At 36.2% G+C, this 18,825-nt stretch overlaps 1 protein-coding gene across 1 annotated transcript; it reads left to right on the top strand.

Moving 5' to 3' along the window:
- The first annotated feature begins 4,892 nt into the window (after positions 1-4,892).
- Positions 4,893-18,617, top strand: LOC123560725 (uncharacterized). Its single transcript, XM_053516920.1, has 10 exons — positions 4,893-4,938; positions 5,532-5,985; positions 6,232-6,330; positions 6,891-7,025; positions 7,878-7,954; positions 11,009-11,382; positions 14,267-14,483; positions 16,409-16,536; positions 16,767-16,895; positions 17,888-18,617. The coding sequence occupies exons 1-10, from the start codon at positions 4,893-4,895 to the stop codon at positions 18,194-18,196; spliced, it is 1,968 nt and encodes a 655-aa protein (XP_053372895.1). The 3' UTR covers positions 18,197-18,617.
- Positions 18,618-18,825: the final 208 nt, after the last annotated feature.

Here is an 18,825-nt window from a genome sequence, read left to right as displayed (position 1 = left end):
CAGTATAATGTGACTGGGTGGGGTATCATGCCACGTGTCTACGGCGTGATATTCCAGTGAGGCAGCACTATAAAGTTGGGCATATTGCTCACTGCTACAAGTAGACACCGTCGTTTATATGACTGAAAAATTGTTGAAAAAGACGTTAAACCCGAACACACACACACACACACACACACAATTTTAGTCTGTAATTGTAATAACAAAATTAAAGTTGACATAGCGTATGAAATTATCGGAGTACTGTTAAAACTTTCTATTAACGCATGACATACGTCTTGCACAGATAAAACATATAATTTTTCGTTCTCGTTATGACGGAAATCGCTCTTGTTTCTATCTATTTGTACTACATTTTTAAAAGGTATATAAATGATATGTTTTATAAATTAAATATATTTGGATTCAGGATTTGCTATTAGCGCAGAACTGACATCCCACGCGGGTTACAGAATTAAAATTACATTTGTCTTTGCAAAAGCTACAACTTTAGTCTGTAACCATAAAACAAAGTTAAATTTAGCATGGTTTAGGAAAGATATTCAAGTAATAAAAAAAATTGTGTTATTATAAATATACTTTGGGTATTTTGTATCATTTTAAAGATTTTTAACACCTAAGACAAATGACTCTTAATACCGTCGTCAACAGAAGCATCTCATTGAAATTACCTCATAAATATGCTCATTTACTTTAAAAAAATGTTTCTCTTGTTCTTTACAAATTAAGCACAGTCAATTCACACCTTTACGCGTGCCTGATCACCGTCAGTTTTAAAATTAAACAATTTTATGTAGACCTACAAGTCTAACCCTCTAATGATATTCAATTTTATCGGGAGATATCATCCATATGTTAAAAGCGAGACTCATTCACCAAACGCGCAAGACAGTTACCCTGCGCATATAAGAAATATATAAGGCTGCCCGATTTACAAATCGTTGCGCAGATAACAAATTGGTTATTTGCGCTGCGCGATTTACCAAATGCGCAGATTGGCTATATGCGCGTAACATCTACATTTCACTCAGCGTAGCACAATCAACAGAGTGAAAGAAATTGACACTCTCGTCCAGTCAGGCAGAGTGTTGCATAAATCTTCCATTTTGATAAATTATCTATAATATGCGTTATCAAGTAGTTTGATTTGCAAACTGAAGTCACGTGGCATAGGTAACGAATTCGTTCTTAGACGGCGTTCGCCGAAAAATAGATACAGTAGCAAATAAATAAATCTACTACTTTGTAAAATGAGTTCAACTTCCTTTCATTCATACTGGCTCGTTTTAAACATGACTGTGCAATATGATCCGACTCTGGTAGAGGAGGCGGTGACTCATGTAGCAATAGCATGAGCTTGTCAAGAGTTGCAAGCGAATTTTGGGTGCCAAGATAACCCTGCACAACAAAGTCCACGTTACTGCTATGCATGTGAAAAACCCTTCATGCACCAATTGTGGATGCAGATTTCACCCTAAATGTGTGGCAGATGAGTTATTGGGCAATACAGACAAACTTCCGTTTGAATGCAAATACTGTTAATTTAAACACAGATTCTAAGACATTTTAACACTACACACTGCATCATTGTATAGGGTGGTAATACCATATTCAATGTTTCGGACATTAATCATGTAGAAAGTTGGCAAGATGTTGTGCTGTGCTTCTGCAAATTTAGGTTTAGGTACAGATGCTCTGTAAATTCCAGTTGTATGTTTTGTTTTATAAAGTTTCTTTGTTAAAAATGCAAGTAATATCACAAAGAATGTCTGTGTTTATCATTGTAAACAAACAAAAGTTCTGTTTTTAAGAAGTTGGAACTGTTCGGAATAAGCCCCCCTGTTGTTCGGAATTACCCCCTCTGTTCGGAAATACACGTCCAATAGGTAATATCTTCAATACACTGTACTGACAATATCTGTATACTTATATAGTTTGGAATTATACACGCTAAATCAGCTGGAATCGCTCTATAAACAAGTTGTTTTTAAATGGCAATATAAGCGGGTATATCCGAACATACAACCTTATTGCTTAACTGTTCGGAAATACCCACTCCCGCTCTATATGACAACGGAGTGGAGGCATGGTACACATTTCATTTATTATATTTCATGAATAGACTCAGCTAAACAGTCAGTTCATATTTTGCTTGGTTCAATGCTTCTAAATAAATTTTTTAAAAAAAGCAACTCAGAGATGGATGTGCAATAGATCTATACCAAAATTAAACTTACGTTTGATAAGTTGTTCACTTTCAAAATTTTCAATTAGGCCTACATAGTGCGTTTGCGACCAGGATGGATCCAGACCAGCATAATTTGGCCGCGCCATGGGAAAACCAATAAGAATCTACATAGTGTGTTTGCGACCAGCCTGGATCCAGACCAGCCTGCTCATCCGCGCAGTCTGGTCAGGATCTATGCTGTTCGCTAACAGTTTCTCTAATTCCAATTGGTTTTGAAAGTGAACAGTATCCTGACCAGACTGCGCGGATGTTATGTTATGTTGGTTTTCTCAAATTTTCCATTTATTGATAATAATTATAATTTTTAGTATCTGTGATCGGAATTTTCCGGCTCACTTGATACGGTCAAAAATACCTAAAAGTAGGATATGGCTATAACGTAATCGCACAGACATTGTCGACAACCAAAACTGGTCCAAAGCTTTTAAGAACGCAGTAAGTCAAGAAAACAAGAATATGACAATGCCTCAAAAATTGCTTGACAGAACAAGAGCTGTTTGCTAAACATGTACAAATGTATGCCCCCATGTGCGCCTGTCCATTTTCAGTCCCGATATCATCACGACCTTGCCCTGTTGACATGTTGACCCTCATACCAACAGAGGTAATTTACTGATCATAGGTAATCGTCATAAGAAGTTTGAAAGCAGCAGGCTTAAGGATTCTAAAGGTAACTGGGCAGAAATCATATCAGTCTCAGGGTCATTAGGACTTTGATCTGTGACCGATCGACCCCGCAAAGCAGTATGATTTTCCTACTGACTGCAAACATTTTACAAATGACAATTTTGCTGGTAATGGTAAAAACTCCAAATACTGTGTGACCCACACACCAAATACAGTTTTAAGATATTATTTCCTTGTAGAGTTCAGGAGAATTCTAGTTTTGGCTACATTGAGACAAGAAAATTTACTGTAAGTTGATATTATTACTCTGATTATCTGACAAAATTCCACACTAATACTCTCCAGGAGTCCTTGATTAAAGATATCCAATGTCCAACTTTCACTAAAGTAATCTTTACTTCGAATGTTAAAAATCCAATGTATTAAAATTGTCTGTGTAAAGTCATTGTAAATATAGATCTAGACCTACATTCATAATACATAATAGAGATAGCAAAGGCTCAAGTACAGACCCATGTGGCACTCAAGATATAACTTTTACTTCTACTGGTTTTTCTTCTAGAATGACTGTGTAAAAAAATCTATGACCTATTAAAAAGAGATAGAGTGAATTCTTTAAAGTGTATCAAAACTTTAACCCGAAATTCTAAGTAAAATGGGGTGATAATTCATGAAATATTCGTGCAAGGATTATGACCCTTGTGTCATAATGATATGATGTGAGTGATGATATTGAACAACTATTTCAAGTTTGAATCAAATCCATTTAGTAATAACTGTGATATAGTGAAAGTGCATGAAAACTTAAACCTGAAATTCTAAGTAAAAAAGGGTGATGATTCATTCAGGAATATTGGTACCAGAGGTATGGGCCATGTGTCATATGATGTGGGAGATGATGAGGAACAACTATTTTCAGTTTGAATCAAACCCATTTAGGAATAACTGAGATAGAGTGAAAGTGCATTAAAACTTTACACTGAAATTCTGAGTAAAAAGGGGGAATAGTTCATGAAATATTGTGTGGCCTTTGTGCCGTATGATGTGGGTGATGATGAGGAATATCAATCAAGTAATTACAGGAGAAAAAAAAGAGAAAAAAAAGAGAAAGTGTAAAAAAAAGCTTGAACCAATGCGGGGACGCAGAAAGGTGAGTAGGATAGCTCTCCATGTACTTCGTATAGTCGAGCTAAAAAGCATGGGGAAAAGCACGTACAGTGCATTCTATGATTGGAATAACTGAGGGAATCTGCATAAGATACGGTACTGATGTACAACATTGCAAGTCTTGTCACGCTAGTGATGACATCTGTGTTTTGTTCATAGGAGATAACTCTCGAGGCTATTCATATTTTGATTAATTATGTCCTTTCTCTCGCAAAACACTGGATAATCAGAGCCAAGACTGATACAGTCAGAATATATAATATAATTATCTTTTCTAAAACAAAAGATTATCTAGTCGGTAGCCAGACTAGTGATGACACAGCAAAAACAATATTTTAGCCTGCCCGCTTAGCCCAACAGGGAGGATCGCGGGGCGTGAGTTCGATCCCTGGGCGAGGTGTATGTTCTCTCACGGTTACGATTTGATAAGAAACATTGTCCCTGAAATCATTCGTCCTCCATGCCTGATTCATGTGGGGAAGATTGCAGTTACTTGCGGAGACCAGGTTTTTCTGGCCGCTGTTACCTTAATAAAATACTGTTGAAAAACGGCGTAAACTCCAAAAACAACAAAGAAAAAACACCCTGTAATTGAAAAATACAAACCACTACAGATACAAAATCATTTTTACCGAATATACTCATATTAATATAGAAGCGGCTGCTAAACGAATTCTTGGTAATATCCTGAAATATAAACCGACAGAACGCATAGCCATCTGCTGAACACAATGAAGCTCGTCCATTTTATTTGTTGCAATTTACATCAAAATCAGTGTCCAACATTTAATGAAATCTCAGTATTTTTAATAAACGCCTTCAAAATGAGCAAGGTTAACATTGCCACAAAATGTGGCAGATTCAGCTCAACATTTATCCGAATACTCATGTTGAATGTATTTTCAAATGCGCCACTCCGACATGCCCAGGTGTGTGAACAGTTACATAATATTTTGCATAAAACCCATTTTTCATTAAATCAGAAAATGATTTTCATTTCCGTATGCCGAATCCAGGCTTTTTCTACGTTTCTACGTTTTCCAGATAAATGACGTAACGCCATCACTTTTTTTTTCGAATTCGCAGAATTAACTTACAAAAGTAGGCTTTCAATTTTCCTTAAGGTAGCAAGGGAACGGGTGTTTTCAAAATTTTGAAGCACGTCGCAAAATACTCGAGAGTTCCCGTCAATGAAAAGTAACATCACCTGTGTTTTATTCCGTAAAATGGCAGGAATGTTTGGCGTTTCAAAACAAAGAACTATCGAATAAATGTGCTATAACTATATTAATTTCCCGTGTTTTAAAAAGTTCGAATTAAAATATAATATCATATAGACTAAAATATCCAACGTTTCTCTCTTTTGCACACGAAAAAAATCCCCTGCTAACGGTCATTTAAAATTGATTGACATTTCACTAGATCAATGAAAACATGTCCAAAAATGCCAAATGTATGTCAACTATAATAAACGATTAATGTTTTTTAGTACCGAAATGGATCAAAAGAGGAACCAACAGACAACAGACTGTGCCATTTTGTCCATGGGGAGGAGAAATAGATGGATTAACCTTGGATAACACTTGTACTGTCGATAACCATTTGTATATGATATATCTCATACTGATAGATGAACAATTTAAAGCTGTCAAAGAATGGTTACATTCACAATGTAAAGAAAATCCAGTCGCTTCTGTATTGCTACGTGTATCAAAACTATTTGAAAAGACGAAATGGGCGGAAGGGAAGTTGATTTCGATAAGAGAAACGAATCCTGAAGCCATAGATTCTGAAATGGGTAATGTGAACCTGTTTGGCAGCGAATATGATTTTTTCGTTGGACATTACAGTACTCTTCAGCAGAGTGTCACGGAGAGTGTTTGTAGTAATGATAACTGCCCGGAAAGAGGGATTGAGCGGAAATATACAGAAATAGTACTGCAGTAAGTTATTTTTTTTTTCGAAACAATTTTAATTTAAAATGTATGTATTTAGACAATATTAATTGTTTGACTATAATCTCTGCTCGAAGATGTAAACATATGCAATTAATTAAATGGTTTCTATATGTTTGATGAAAAATTACAAAATGGTAGTATAAAATTATTTCAGAAAAAACAATCAGACATGTAAGAAAACGCAGTTTCAGTTGAAATTAACCCATTACAAACGTTTATATTCTATTACAGTGACTCCGACACGAGAACCATTCAGGGAGCAATAGATGAATGGCAGAACAACAATATGGATATGGTCAGGTGTAGAAAGAAAGACCCCGTTTCCAAAAGGTGAGCATTATTAATTAACATTACACCATTCTTTATAGCGTGCCTATAAACCCATGACATTTTGAACTAGTGTTACATAAACACAGAAATGCGTTTAACACTTAAAACGTTTAAGCTAGTACCTCTGCCATGATGAAACTGTTTGTCATTATATGTTTGTACCTACATTATAATAATTTAACAAAATACAACTTTTTCACTCTTCCTAAAATTATGAGCACAGGGTTAGCTTTTGAAGCTGGCTTCATGCGTATCATCTTTGATAACGTGTATATTTATTCAGATTAAATATAATTAGGGACTTGGGGCCGTCGGAAGCATTTTCAGAATGAAAAACAGCTAAAATTGACTCGCTGTCAAAATATTGCTTCGATAATTACCACAGATGGTCAAATTATTGGGAGGGCCCGGATCCCCTGCCCTCCCCCCGTTCCTGGGACTTGTATTTTATATCTTCCCTCTTGATTACATTGCAACAGTTACATCAAGGTTTGTCAGAAGCATGATATGACGATTTCAGGACATTATAAGATATGTTTTATTTTTATATTCTTTTTAAGGTCCTGCAAAGGGTACCGAAATTGGACAAGAATGCGATTCACCAACAGTAACATTCCCAAGTTAGTTATAGCTAATATAGAGAACATCATAGACGAAGTTAGTGTTGGAGAAGAAGTTGTCATAAACGATACCAGGTTAATGCATATATTTCTATTTATATGATTGAATTTTTCAAATAAATTTTGACATTTCAATGATACAATCACATTTTTATAAAAATAATCAGCTTCTATTTTTACAACACAACACAAATATAACATAAAGAATGCCGCACACTCTACTATACAAGAGGTACAGAGTGCCACTGTCTTGGCTTGTAAAGGCCCTGTCCATGCCGGATATTTAAGCTTTATTGATGTTTTAATGTAGAGAATTTTCTGTGGATTCTTTTGACAAAAAGAAATGTTTCTGGTGGTAGGAGACATCTCTACTGCCGCTGATGTACTCGGTCACTTGTATGTTTGTTGTTTTGTTACAGAATGAAACCTGTAATGTTATAATGGTTTATAAAACAGTGTAGTTTTTGCGGTGTGCTATTTATAGAACTATTTGAGGTTATGCATATCAAATTAAAGTACATTGCAACTTCTGTAGAGCAACGCCCTTTGGGGGTACAAGCACTGACTGTTATGTAGAGGTTGGTGTTTAGGAGGGGTAAATTTAATAGTACATTTCATCTTTGGGAACTGAGGATAATGTTGTTATAGAGACATGTTTGCATAAAAGAGGGCCGCTCGGGAGAGGTTGTACTGTAGTCAGGCAACATGCAGTACAAATGGAACAAAACTGATTTTTCTTCTGCAGATTTATATTAACCCGTATATTTGCCAGAATTCATATAGCTAAATAATAAAGTAATAAACAATATATATATATCACTCTCACTTTAGGACAATGTGCTGTTTCAAACGTCATGGTCTTCAAGTGTTTATATTGTTTCAAAGTCTTTTTTTCTTCATATTGGAAATAATGTTTCTCTTTTTCAGGTACAGTGTGTATGCTATAACGTTTGGAAATGGGTCACATTTTATAGCCGTATTCAACAAAAAATGGATCCCAGCAGGTTTATGACGGGCTGAAGACAAGGGTTGAGACCTTAAAAAAACTGCCTGCCAGATTTTCTCACGTGCATGTTCTATTAGTAATGAAAGTTACAGATTGAAATGGTGACTGAATAGCAAACTATGAAAGGCATTTTGTGGGGACTTACATGTCTGTGCTACTGGCACTAATCCCAGTGTTGTATTATACCCCTAGGTATACTATAACAATCAATGTTCTGAACGGGAAATGCTCTATCACATTTCAGTCGCACACTTGTCGCCTAAAACGCGCTGTTCCATAAATTGGCACTATGCATATTTAATACATGGTCATATATCTCTTCCATCGTGCAGCCAGCAATCACATTGTCTTAATAGTTCATATCGCCGAGATACCCGGCATGTTTCATGCTACGGGGATTTATTGTATTTTCACTGGTGCTGGATAACACCATTTTAAACTCTTGCTGTAAGGACGCATTACGTACTACATAATATGTAGAGGATTAACGTAGTAATTTTTAGTTTATTTCATAAAGCGGAATAAAATCCAATACCTTGATAGTTCCATTTTGTTTCTTACAAGATAATCATAAATACATAGTAACAAGCCATAAAAGTGTTACGAATTTCCGGTTTACGGACGTTGATTTCCTGCGCATGTTAGGTAGGCTTCTGTAAGAAAATAGTTCTAAAAAGAAAGTAGTTCGTTTGAGTTCATTTAAACTATTAATTTATTTCTTGATTATTGTATGCAAGTAAAAGATTATTTCAATGACTGTAGTTACAGATGGGAATGTCCAGCTCTAGAGTAACTGATTACGCACCTGCACCCACAGCTAGTGAAAAAGTCCCGTTTGTCAACTTTACAGGAATTACTTGCACAAACTCCGGTAAAAAAGTTTCGTTCCAGATAACAAAATTACTCTAGCTATATTGAAACTTATTTCGGTCGTCGTTTAACTGCAAGTGTACTATAGAATGTTTATATGTAACATAAATGTGCGGTGTGAATTAAATAGACAACAGTTAAATGTATACCACTATATTATTTCAAATTCCAAATCTTTTTAAGATGATGTAAATTCATCAGTTCAATTTCTACTATATTACTGTAAATATTTTGATTTCTGTTCTTGTTTGTTTATAACTCTGCTCATGATCCAGTTGTCTAAACCGAAACTTAGTTAAGGAAGTTAATCAAAGTTTGCGTTATGTAATGTTGACGAAAGTATTAAATATGCGGAGTATTTCTGCAATATGAATTCATGAGGCAATGTCACTAGGGAACGACGGAAGATATATTACCACTTGATTGAAATGTGTGGTACCCATTTATCGAACTGCACGGTTTGGTTGAGAAGGATGTGACTAAAATCAGATAGTGATGCTCATGGCCGCGGTCCTTATAATATACCTTGCGGGTAGCGTAAGACATGTACAGTGACATACCGGTATATCGATCCATCTATCTTCCGAATTAGTGTTATGATACTGATAATTTTATGTTCTTAGCGACAAAATTCATAGGGTGAATACGGAATCGTAGACTGCAGTTATATCTGTTCAGTCCGTTTTGTAACAATAGTCTTAAATATAAATGAAGCCCCTTTGTACAATTTTGATCATTATATGTTTCTTATTGCTTGTACATTTTTCAGTATATAGTTTACATAGAATCTTTTCGGAACATCAAGATGTTAACCCCGTTGAAAATGTTGCGATATGTAAATTAAAATGTATACAATAATACTTCGTTATGCATTTGAATAATCTTTTTATGTCTTCATCTAGAACTTTTTTAATTTTGCTTAATAAGAAATTGTGAAGTAACGTGTCTTGTATATTCATATTACATGTTACATTGTTGTTTAGATGGAAAAAAAGTGATTGAATATATGTCTCGCAATTTTCTTAAAAAATATATGGACATTAAACAATAAATGTCAAATAATTTAGTTGTCTCCTTTATTTGTTTTAATGTCATTTTTTACCAGTTCCAAATGATCGCTAATCAAAGTTCAATGCATTATTCACAATTTTAATCGTAAACTGCATATACATTATGACAGAGAGAATGTTTAAAGTCCAGTGATTAATCCTTTTTTGTATTGTATTAAAAACCGCTAACTTCAGGCCGTCTTTACGTATCTTTAGAGAACATCAATTTTTCCTACAACTACTTTTCAGAAAAGCTCTGTTACAAATGATAATAACAAGAAAATGGGGGTTGGATATTCCTATTAAAATGCCTGCCAGTTGTGGTCTGCTACCCTTAAAATAGCGCATATTTGCTCTAGTCCGCACAATAAACATTTACTTCCAGTTTCGATCTGCAAAACTTGCCATGTGGGGTGTATGAAAATGTAAACTGTCTCGATATACGATATACGAAATGATAATCTGTAAATACTCCACTTTCCTAGACCTGATGACGCCAGCACACTCGCCAACATAGGAAACTTTGGTAACTCCTTCTTCTATGAAAATTCTCGTGGATTTTTTTTTTTGCAAATTTTGGGAATATTAAGCTTACAAATTCTTAAGGTAGTGGACCCGTTATGATACTCGACAGTTTCCTTGTGATTACGTCATTTTCGTTAGGTATTCTGCATTTCTTTAAAAGAAAAGGAGATACAGAGAATACGAAATTTGCCGCCAAAAAGTCCTTCAAGTAAAAATGAGCCGCGCCATGAGAAAACAAACATAGTGCGTTTGCGACCAGCATGGATCCAGACCAGCCTGCGCATCCGCGCAGTCTGGTCAGGATCCATGCTGTTCGCTAATGGTTTCTCTAATTGCAGTAGGCTTTGAAAGCGAACAGCATGGATCCTGACCAGACTGCGCGGATGTGCAGGCTGGTCTGGATCCATGCTGATCGCAAACGTACCATATTGGTTTTCTCATTGTGCGGCTTATATACAGTCTGACGTTAGGGCGACTTAAAGAAACATGCAGCTCTTTTGTTTCTATTTGTGTTTGACGTATTGTTGATTACTGAACAAAATGTTGTAACTTTATTCTTAAATGCTATCCTTTTCTTCTTTATCAATAAAATGTATAACTGCTTCCAGATTGGTTACAGAAGTTCAAATTTATCGGTACCCATCCAGTTGTACAAGAGTATAACCAGTCAAGCAACCTTCCACACAATGATACAAAACAACTCAAAGTTTTCGACATAAAATGGGCCAGGCAGCAGACACCTTCAACTTCCTGTTCCGACGACCTTCCGATCGCGATAGAATACCCAGTGTTTCAAATGCTCAAAACTGGTCCAGAGGCATTCCTGCTCTCCTGGCAAGGAACCGGAAATGATTGTTCGAGTTGTCAGGTCGCAAAAACGCTTGTGCAAGACCTTGTTAAAAGAGACTTTTTGCAAGAAGAGAGAATGCGTTACATGAAACTGAAAATGAATGCAATGTCGGAACTAAAATCAAAATTTGAGGTAGCTACTTTTTACTTAGTATTTTGGTGTTTGGTATCCACAGTATGATCTCTAGGCCTTGTAACCTTGGACTCACCTTCGTCTTTAAATAGATATCTGGCGGGAAACAATTAGACTCACTGTTTGATCAACCCACCTAAATCGTAACAAGTTTTGTTTTTCTCTAAATTTGTAGGTTTTTTAAAAAAAAATCCGGTTTAAACTATACTACATTCAAAAGGTCTCCGATGGTTGTAGTACGCTGTTTACTATGGACTTTAAGAAATCTTCAATAATGTAAATTTTATGACTAGAAATGAAAATTTTATTCCGTTTACAAATAAACTCAAAATTAGTGTTAAGAAAAACTTTGCTGTCAAAATGGCTGAAATTTACGATAGAAAATGCTCTGAAATAATCACAGTTTCACAAGCACTGGTCTAGTGTTATTTTTCCTTCAAAAATCCATTTTTTTTCACACAAATGTACTGTTTATACGTTAGTCAAATGAAAACAAATCGATGGCCAAAAATCCGGTCACAGTATCATATACATTGTATTTACAGTACATTTGTGTGAAAAGGTGGATTTTTGAAAAATGAAGTTTGCACAACCCAGTGTGTGTGTGTGTGTGTGTGTGTGTGTGTGTGTGTGTGTGTGTGTTAGAAGTTCAGAACTAAACGAGATATTCTGAAAATTTTAAATGTTCCTTCTACATGCTGTCCCCGGAGTTCTTTAGAATGCCAGAAGTGTTGTCATATTCAAAGATAAATTACAAAAAAATGCGTGTTACGGAAAAGGTGAATTTAACAGTAGACTCCGTAGCTTGCTCTGTCATTGTTAAACGTTGCAAGAATGAGCCTCCAGCTGCTGCAGAGTATAAACTTAATATAAAACTAGAAAATGCTTTTGTAAAAAAGCGCATGTCTCCCCCAATGCAAAGTCCTATAGGCAAGAAGTCAATAGGGGTCAGGAGCGAAAGTCAAAGAGACACTGATGGTTGGCTGCAATAGGGATCATCTACTTGGCATGTCCAGTCATCCCGCTAAATTTCAACACTCGTGGCCTAGTGGTTCTCAAGTCACTGTTCAGGCTCCTGTGACCTTGACCTTTGATCAAGTGACCTCAAAAAAATAGGGGTCATCTACTCTGCATGTCCAATCATCCTATTAAGTTTCAACATTGTAGGTCAAGTGGTTCTCAAGTTATTTCCAAAAAATGATTTTACATGAACAGGACACTGTGACCTTGACCTTTAATAGACTGACCCCAAAATCATTAGGGGCCATCTACTATGCATGTTCAATCATCCTATGAAGTTTCAACATTCTGGGTCAAGTGGTTCTCAAGCTATTGATCAGAACTGGTTATCAATGTTCAGGCCCCTGAGACCTTGACCTTTAACGGAGTGACCCCAAAAACAATTAAGGGTCATTTACTTGCATGACAATCATCCTATGAAGTTTCAACATAGTTAGTTTGACTGAAATGGTTTTCCATGTTCAGGCCTGTGGCTTGACCTTTAACAGGTGAACCAAATCGTTAGAGTATCTCCTTATGATCAACATCTGTGTAATTTCACTTTCTGGGCAAGTGGTTCTCAAGTTACTGACCGGAAATGGTTTTCATGTTCAGGTCCCTGTGCCTTGACCTTTAATGGAGTGACCCAAAATCGATAGGGTCATCTATTTGCATGTACAATCATCCTGTAAGTTTCAACATTCTGGGTCTAGTGGTTCTCAGTTATGATCAGAAATGGTTTTCAATGTTCAGGCCCTGTGACCTTGACCTTTGACAGAGTGACCCCAAAATCAATAGAGTCATCTACTCTTTCATGACCAATCATCCTATGAAGTTTCAACATTCTGGGTCAGTGGTTCTCTAGTTATTGATCAGAAATGGTTTTCAATGTTCAGGCCCCTGTGACCTTGACCTTTGACAGAGTAACTCCAAAATCAATAGGAGTCATCTACTCTTCATGACCAATCATCCTATGAAGTTTCAACATTCTGGGTCAAGTGGTTCTCTAGTTATTGATCGGAAATGGTTTTCAATGTTCAGGCCCCTGTGACCTTGACCTTTGACGGAGTGACCCCAAAATCAATAGGGGTCATCTACTCTTCATGACCAATCATCCTATGAAGTTTCAACATTCTGGGTCAAGTGGTTCTCTAGTTATTGATCGGAAATGGTTTTCAATGATCAGGCCCCTGTGACCTTGACCTTTGACAGAGTGATCCCAAAATCAATAGGGGTCATCTACTCTTCATGACCAATCATCCTATGAAGTTTCAACATTCTGGGTCAAGTGGTTCTCTAGTTATTGATCGGAAATGGTTTTCAATGTTCTGGCTCCTGTGACCTTGACCTTTGATCAAGTGACCCCAAAATCAATAGGGGTCATTTACTCTTCATGACCAATCATCCTATGAAGTTTCAACATTCTGGGTCAAGTGGTTCTCTAGTTATTGATCGGAAATGGTTTTCAATGATCAGGCCCCTGTGACCTTGACCTTTGACGGAGTGACCCCAAAAACAATAGGGGCCGTCTACTCCAGCAGCCCTACAACCCTATGAAGTTTGAAGGTTCTAGGTCAAATGGTTCTCCAGTTATTGCTCGGAAATGAAGTGTGACGTACGGACGGACGGACGGACGGAAGGACGGACGGACAGACGGACAGGGCAAAAACAATATGTCTCCTGGGGGAGACATAATTAATGAAAGTCTGAGATGTTGATGAATACGGACCCAGTGTAACTGAGCTGTACATGTATATGTAAAAGGGCGTACTGGCTACATGAAAATTATTAACAGATTTGTCTGCAATAATAATGGCATTTATTTATCCTAGCACTTGCCAGTTTACAGGCGTATTATATGTCAGTAATTATATATTAATTACAGGAGAACGACAGAGTTAGATGTGTTGGTTTACTGGACTTGGCGCTCAGTCAAGTTCAAGATGATAACAAGTCTCTACGAAAACGTGTAGAAAACCTAGAGGGACTGCTGTTCGAGGCTCGATCCCGGCTCAGGGAAAAATCACAAACCGGAAGTATTGTGACGAAAGTATCAGACGACAGATACGGAACTTGGATTGTCAAAGATCCAAAACGCATAGGTACATGCTATGAATGTTGCTATAATGATTATGTATTCAGTGGTGTATTCAAGTTCTATTTTGATTGTATCATATATTGCGAGGTTGAACATATTATCACCAAAGACACTTGGTGTCAGTACCCCTGCCCCTCATCGGCCCCTGCCAACTGTTTGCCAATATTTTTAGCATTGAGCATAGGTGACGGTTATAACAAAACGGGTTTTGTTACAATTTCAGTTTCAGCCTGTTTTTAAAATCACTTTTTTAACATCAATGCTCTCTAAAAGGAAAGATGATTGGCATCTGTGAAACTGACACTGGGAACATTTGCTTGCGCTGGGCCGTGTCATTAACCGGGTATTAAAATTAATACGCTTACGACTATATTTAACCGGATCATCACTTCCTATGTTTAAAGTCAAGTTTGGTACCCGATACGATATGCGCAGTACAAAATACAAGTAAAATTGGTCGATTGATTTCTCGTCGGAACCCGAATGTCAGTTGTCAGGACCGGTGTCATTTGACAAAATGGTTACAAACCCGTCGATTGGTACCAGTGATTCATAGGAAGATGCTTATTTAAAAGCTGAATCGACTATTGTTTCTGGGTGTCAATTTCACATATGCCCATCGTTCCTTTTAATGAGCATTGATGGTAAAAAATGCATTTTTAAAACATGTTGAAATTGTAACAAAACCTAAGGTTCGAACACCAGCGAGGCATATTTCCTCTCTGATGACTGACTAAAATACGTTTGAAGCTTTTTCGCTCTACCAACTATGATTGATGCGGCGAAGTCAGTTGTGGAGAACATATAAAATATTTTTTGCTGATGCTTTTTTGTTAATGATGCTTAATGATACAAATATGGCACATGATTTGAACCAATGATAACTTTATGAATGTATATTATGTGATAAGTATAGCTTTCTTGATTACAAGATATCAAATTGTACATTTTTACATACAATATAATGTAATTAAAAGGTTGACATATTCTTAAGAATACCATATATAAATGTATGTATTACATGGCTACAATAAATTTGATCTTATCGAAAATAATTCCTAAAGGTTACATCTTTAGTTTTCGTTTCGATAAAGATGACCATTTTTGGAAATTAATGGAGACTGAAAAAATAATTATTATAAGAATATTTCTTTAAATTTGGAATGTCACAGGCTGTAAAAATATCTCATAAAATTATTATAACAACAATTATAGGTTTACGTCTTGTATTTTCCTTTGTTTTGAATGATTGCTATTGCTGAAATAAATTTCATTTTAAACACTGAAATAACAAGTCTAGCAATAAAAACAGTTAATTTAGCATATTGTTAATACATTATTTTTCCGTGTGTATAATAAGTAAAAATATTCAGATACTATTTCTGTTACATTCGAACACATAATAAAGAATTAGGCTAATATATTTAAATGTCATAAGTTTATAGCCAATGTTTTGGAAAGATACATACATCTTTGTCAATATTTGTAGATATAATACATGTGTATAAGTAATAATATATATTATATATATCTTTAGTGTACCTGTGCATTTGTCTAAAATGTCTTTCTGTACTGCATTATATTGTTATGGGCCGGTGGCCAGTATCAAATAAACATTTTGTCATTGTCATTGTCATATTCACATTGGCAAGGGGGACCTGAAATACTGTTTTAACGGCTTTCCACCCGACAAAACAAATGAGCCGCGCCATAAGAAAACCAACATAGTGCATTTGCGACCAACATGGATCCATGCTGTTCGCTAACGGTTTCTCTAGTTGCAATATGCTTTGAAAGCGAACAGCATGGATCCTGACCAGACTGCGCGGATGCGCAGGCTGGTCTGGATCCATGCTGGTCGCAAATGCACTATGTTGGTTTTCTCATGGCGTGGCTCAAATAAGAAAGGACTTTTTTCTATTATTCCAGCACGCATAAAGAAAATTGTAGGCAGACAGAGTAGGACGATACATTTGTTACATATGTGTAACGAAACCAAACAGGTACAGCTCAATGGGCTACAGGAAGAGAACAAACGATTGAGAAAACTTGTCCAGGTACTATATGAATTATATGTGTCAAATTTCAATATAAACAGCTTATTTTATTCTTTATTTACACTTCGAGATTGCTTCTTTTGAACTCTGTAAGATACTTCATTACTTGTCGTAAAATCAGCTCTTCCATGAGAACGGTTTTCGTTAAGTGTTTATTTAGAATAGGAAATCATGATTTGACGTTTCTTTTGTTCTGAATGTAAATTTAAGACTGCTTTTCTGAATTTCAGAATGCCTTTAAAACCAGTGACAAATTCCGGGAACTTTCAGAAGAGTTGAATCGCCGAATCAAGAGCGTACTGGCAGAAAGAGCCAAAGATCACACTAACGAATGGAGGCAGTTTCTCCGTAACGTACATGTAGGTACATGTATATAAAAAACGCCGGCATATGGGTTTTAGAAGCTATGTACAATAGTATTTTTTTTTAATATTTACAGTGTAAATGCGTTTTCTTAAACAAAGGGATAAGCAGTGGATGCATACCAATTCACATGACCCCAAAGGCAGCTCACTCCAGAGATCCCAACGCTCGATTTGGCTTCGACTGTCTTTTTACGTTAGGCTATCATATAGAATTTCCCGAAGTTGTTCGTTGTGGTTCGACCTTGGAACGTTTGCTATTCCAACAGTCATCGTTATTTGACAGTTTTGTCATTTCATAGATCTTTAAAATTTGCTTTAAATTATATTATCTAGATATAAAATTGGTTGCTGTAGACCCAGAAGACATTCACGCGTATTGCAAGTTAGATAAAATCTGTGTTGGATGACCTGTCATTTTGTCATCTTCCTCTATCTTTTTAAGATCTAATTTCTGCAGCCGCTTTTAATTTCCCGTGCAACTTTCTTCGCTATATGTTATTTCTTCTTCATCAAAATCTTTGTCAAAATCAAGTAAAAAGGATATTATAAGAATAACTTAACACAGCAAACACTTAAAATGTGCCGAAGAACAGTGCAATAGGTTCCAGCAAATTAAAAATTTCGTTTTGATACAAATCTCAGATTTTAATAATTGCGGGTCAACTTTAAAACTACGTTCGTTCGGCGGATAGTTAGGTAAAATTTAAAGTAGTGAAATCAGTCTCCAAACTAGCTTTATAATCTTTGATGTAGGAGTGTTGCTCGTGAACATTTAGAAAAACCCATTCTAACATGGCTCAGTTTGGTTGCCTATTAAACAAAGAAGGTCAAGCCATGTATATTCTGCGACAAACAGCGGTAGATGCGCGGACCGGTAGGAGAACATTATGACATTAATTATAACGTAAAATTGCCACATGACGTCCGATCTATTATTACTTGGATAAAAGAAGTCCAGTTTTTAAGATTTATACGTTGTATTGCAGGAAACAACAACACAGACGCCGACTGAGCAGAAAGAGGACAGAGGGACATCACCAGAGAATGTAAGCCCCAGTAGCACTAGCTGTAGCAAGGCAGGAAGTAGTAGTGAGCTTCGAACACCAGAGAGACATCAACTGAGAAACAAGCAGATATCTAAGGTCCTCCGTACCGAGAAGCAGCAACGATCAAAACTACACAAAGAACGATATCAAGCAGAGCAGTGCCCTACTTGTGGTCTCAAGTTTTCTAAAAAGACTGACCGTCGGGTCATCGAGGAGCACATTGTCTTTCATGACAAAATGAAATGTTAAACGATGCTCTGAATACCTTTCCAATCTCATTAATGGCCCCACCCTCGCAAATGTGACAAAATGGACAAGAACTTTAGACACTACTGGCCGTAAGCGGAAACCATTGTTTTTCGTCTTGAAACCGTTTAATAACAGTAGCTCACTATTTTGACAGTTTTATATTTTAGTTCCTTTTTTCTTTTGGAAAAGTATACGGACACGTTAAACCAGCTTGTTTCTACTTTCTTCTTGTAAGAAACCATTTACAAATTCACTTTTTGTTACCTTTCTTTCATTTCTGAATGCTTTCTTTCCTTTCTGCAATTTTAAAACTTATCCGAAACAAGTTCTACATTCCTTCAGATTTTTGTATAATATTCAGAAAGATTCACATTATCACTCTGTATGTATCAACCCCACCAATAAAATTCTTTAAAATATACATGTTGTTCTGTTTATTCGAATTTATAATGATTTCACGATACATTATGCATTCTACGTGTGAAGTCAAATTTTAATAACAATAAGTATACTTATTGTAAAAAGAAGCAAACAAAACGATTCTCAACGCATACCTGACGGAGGTTTTGATGTTTTAGAGGTGCTTCACGAAGAGAGCCCTAAATATAACTCGATTAAAACATGACAAC

This window comes from Mercenaria mercenaria, chromosome 10 (assembly GCF_021730395.1).
Source record: "Mercenaria mercenaria strain notata chromosome 10, MADL_Memer_1, whole genome shotgun sequence".
NCBI classification, from domain to species: Eukaryota; Metazoa; Mollusca; class Bivalvia; order Venerida; family Veneridae; genus Mercenaria; species Mercenaria mercenaria.
The sequence above is the reverse complement of the archived record's forward strand: the minus strand, read 5'-3'. Positions and strand labels throughout refer to the sequence as shown.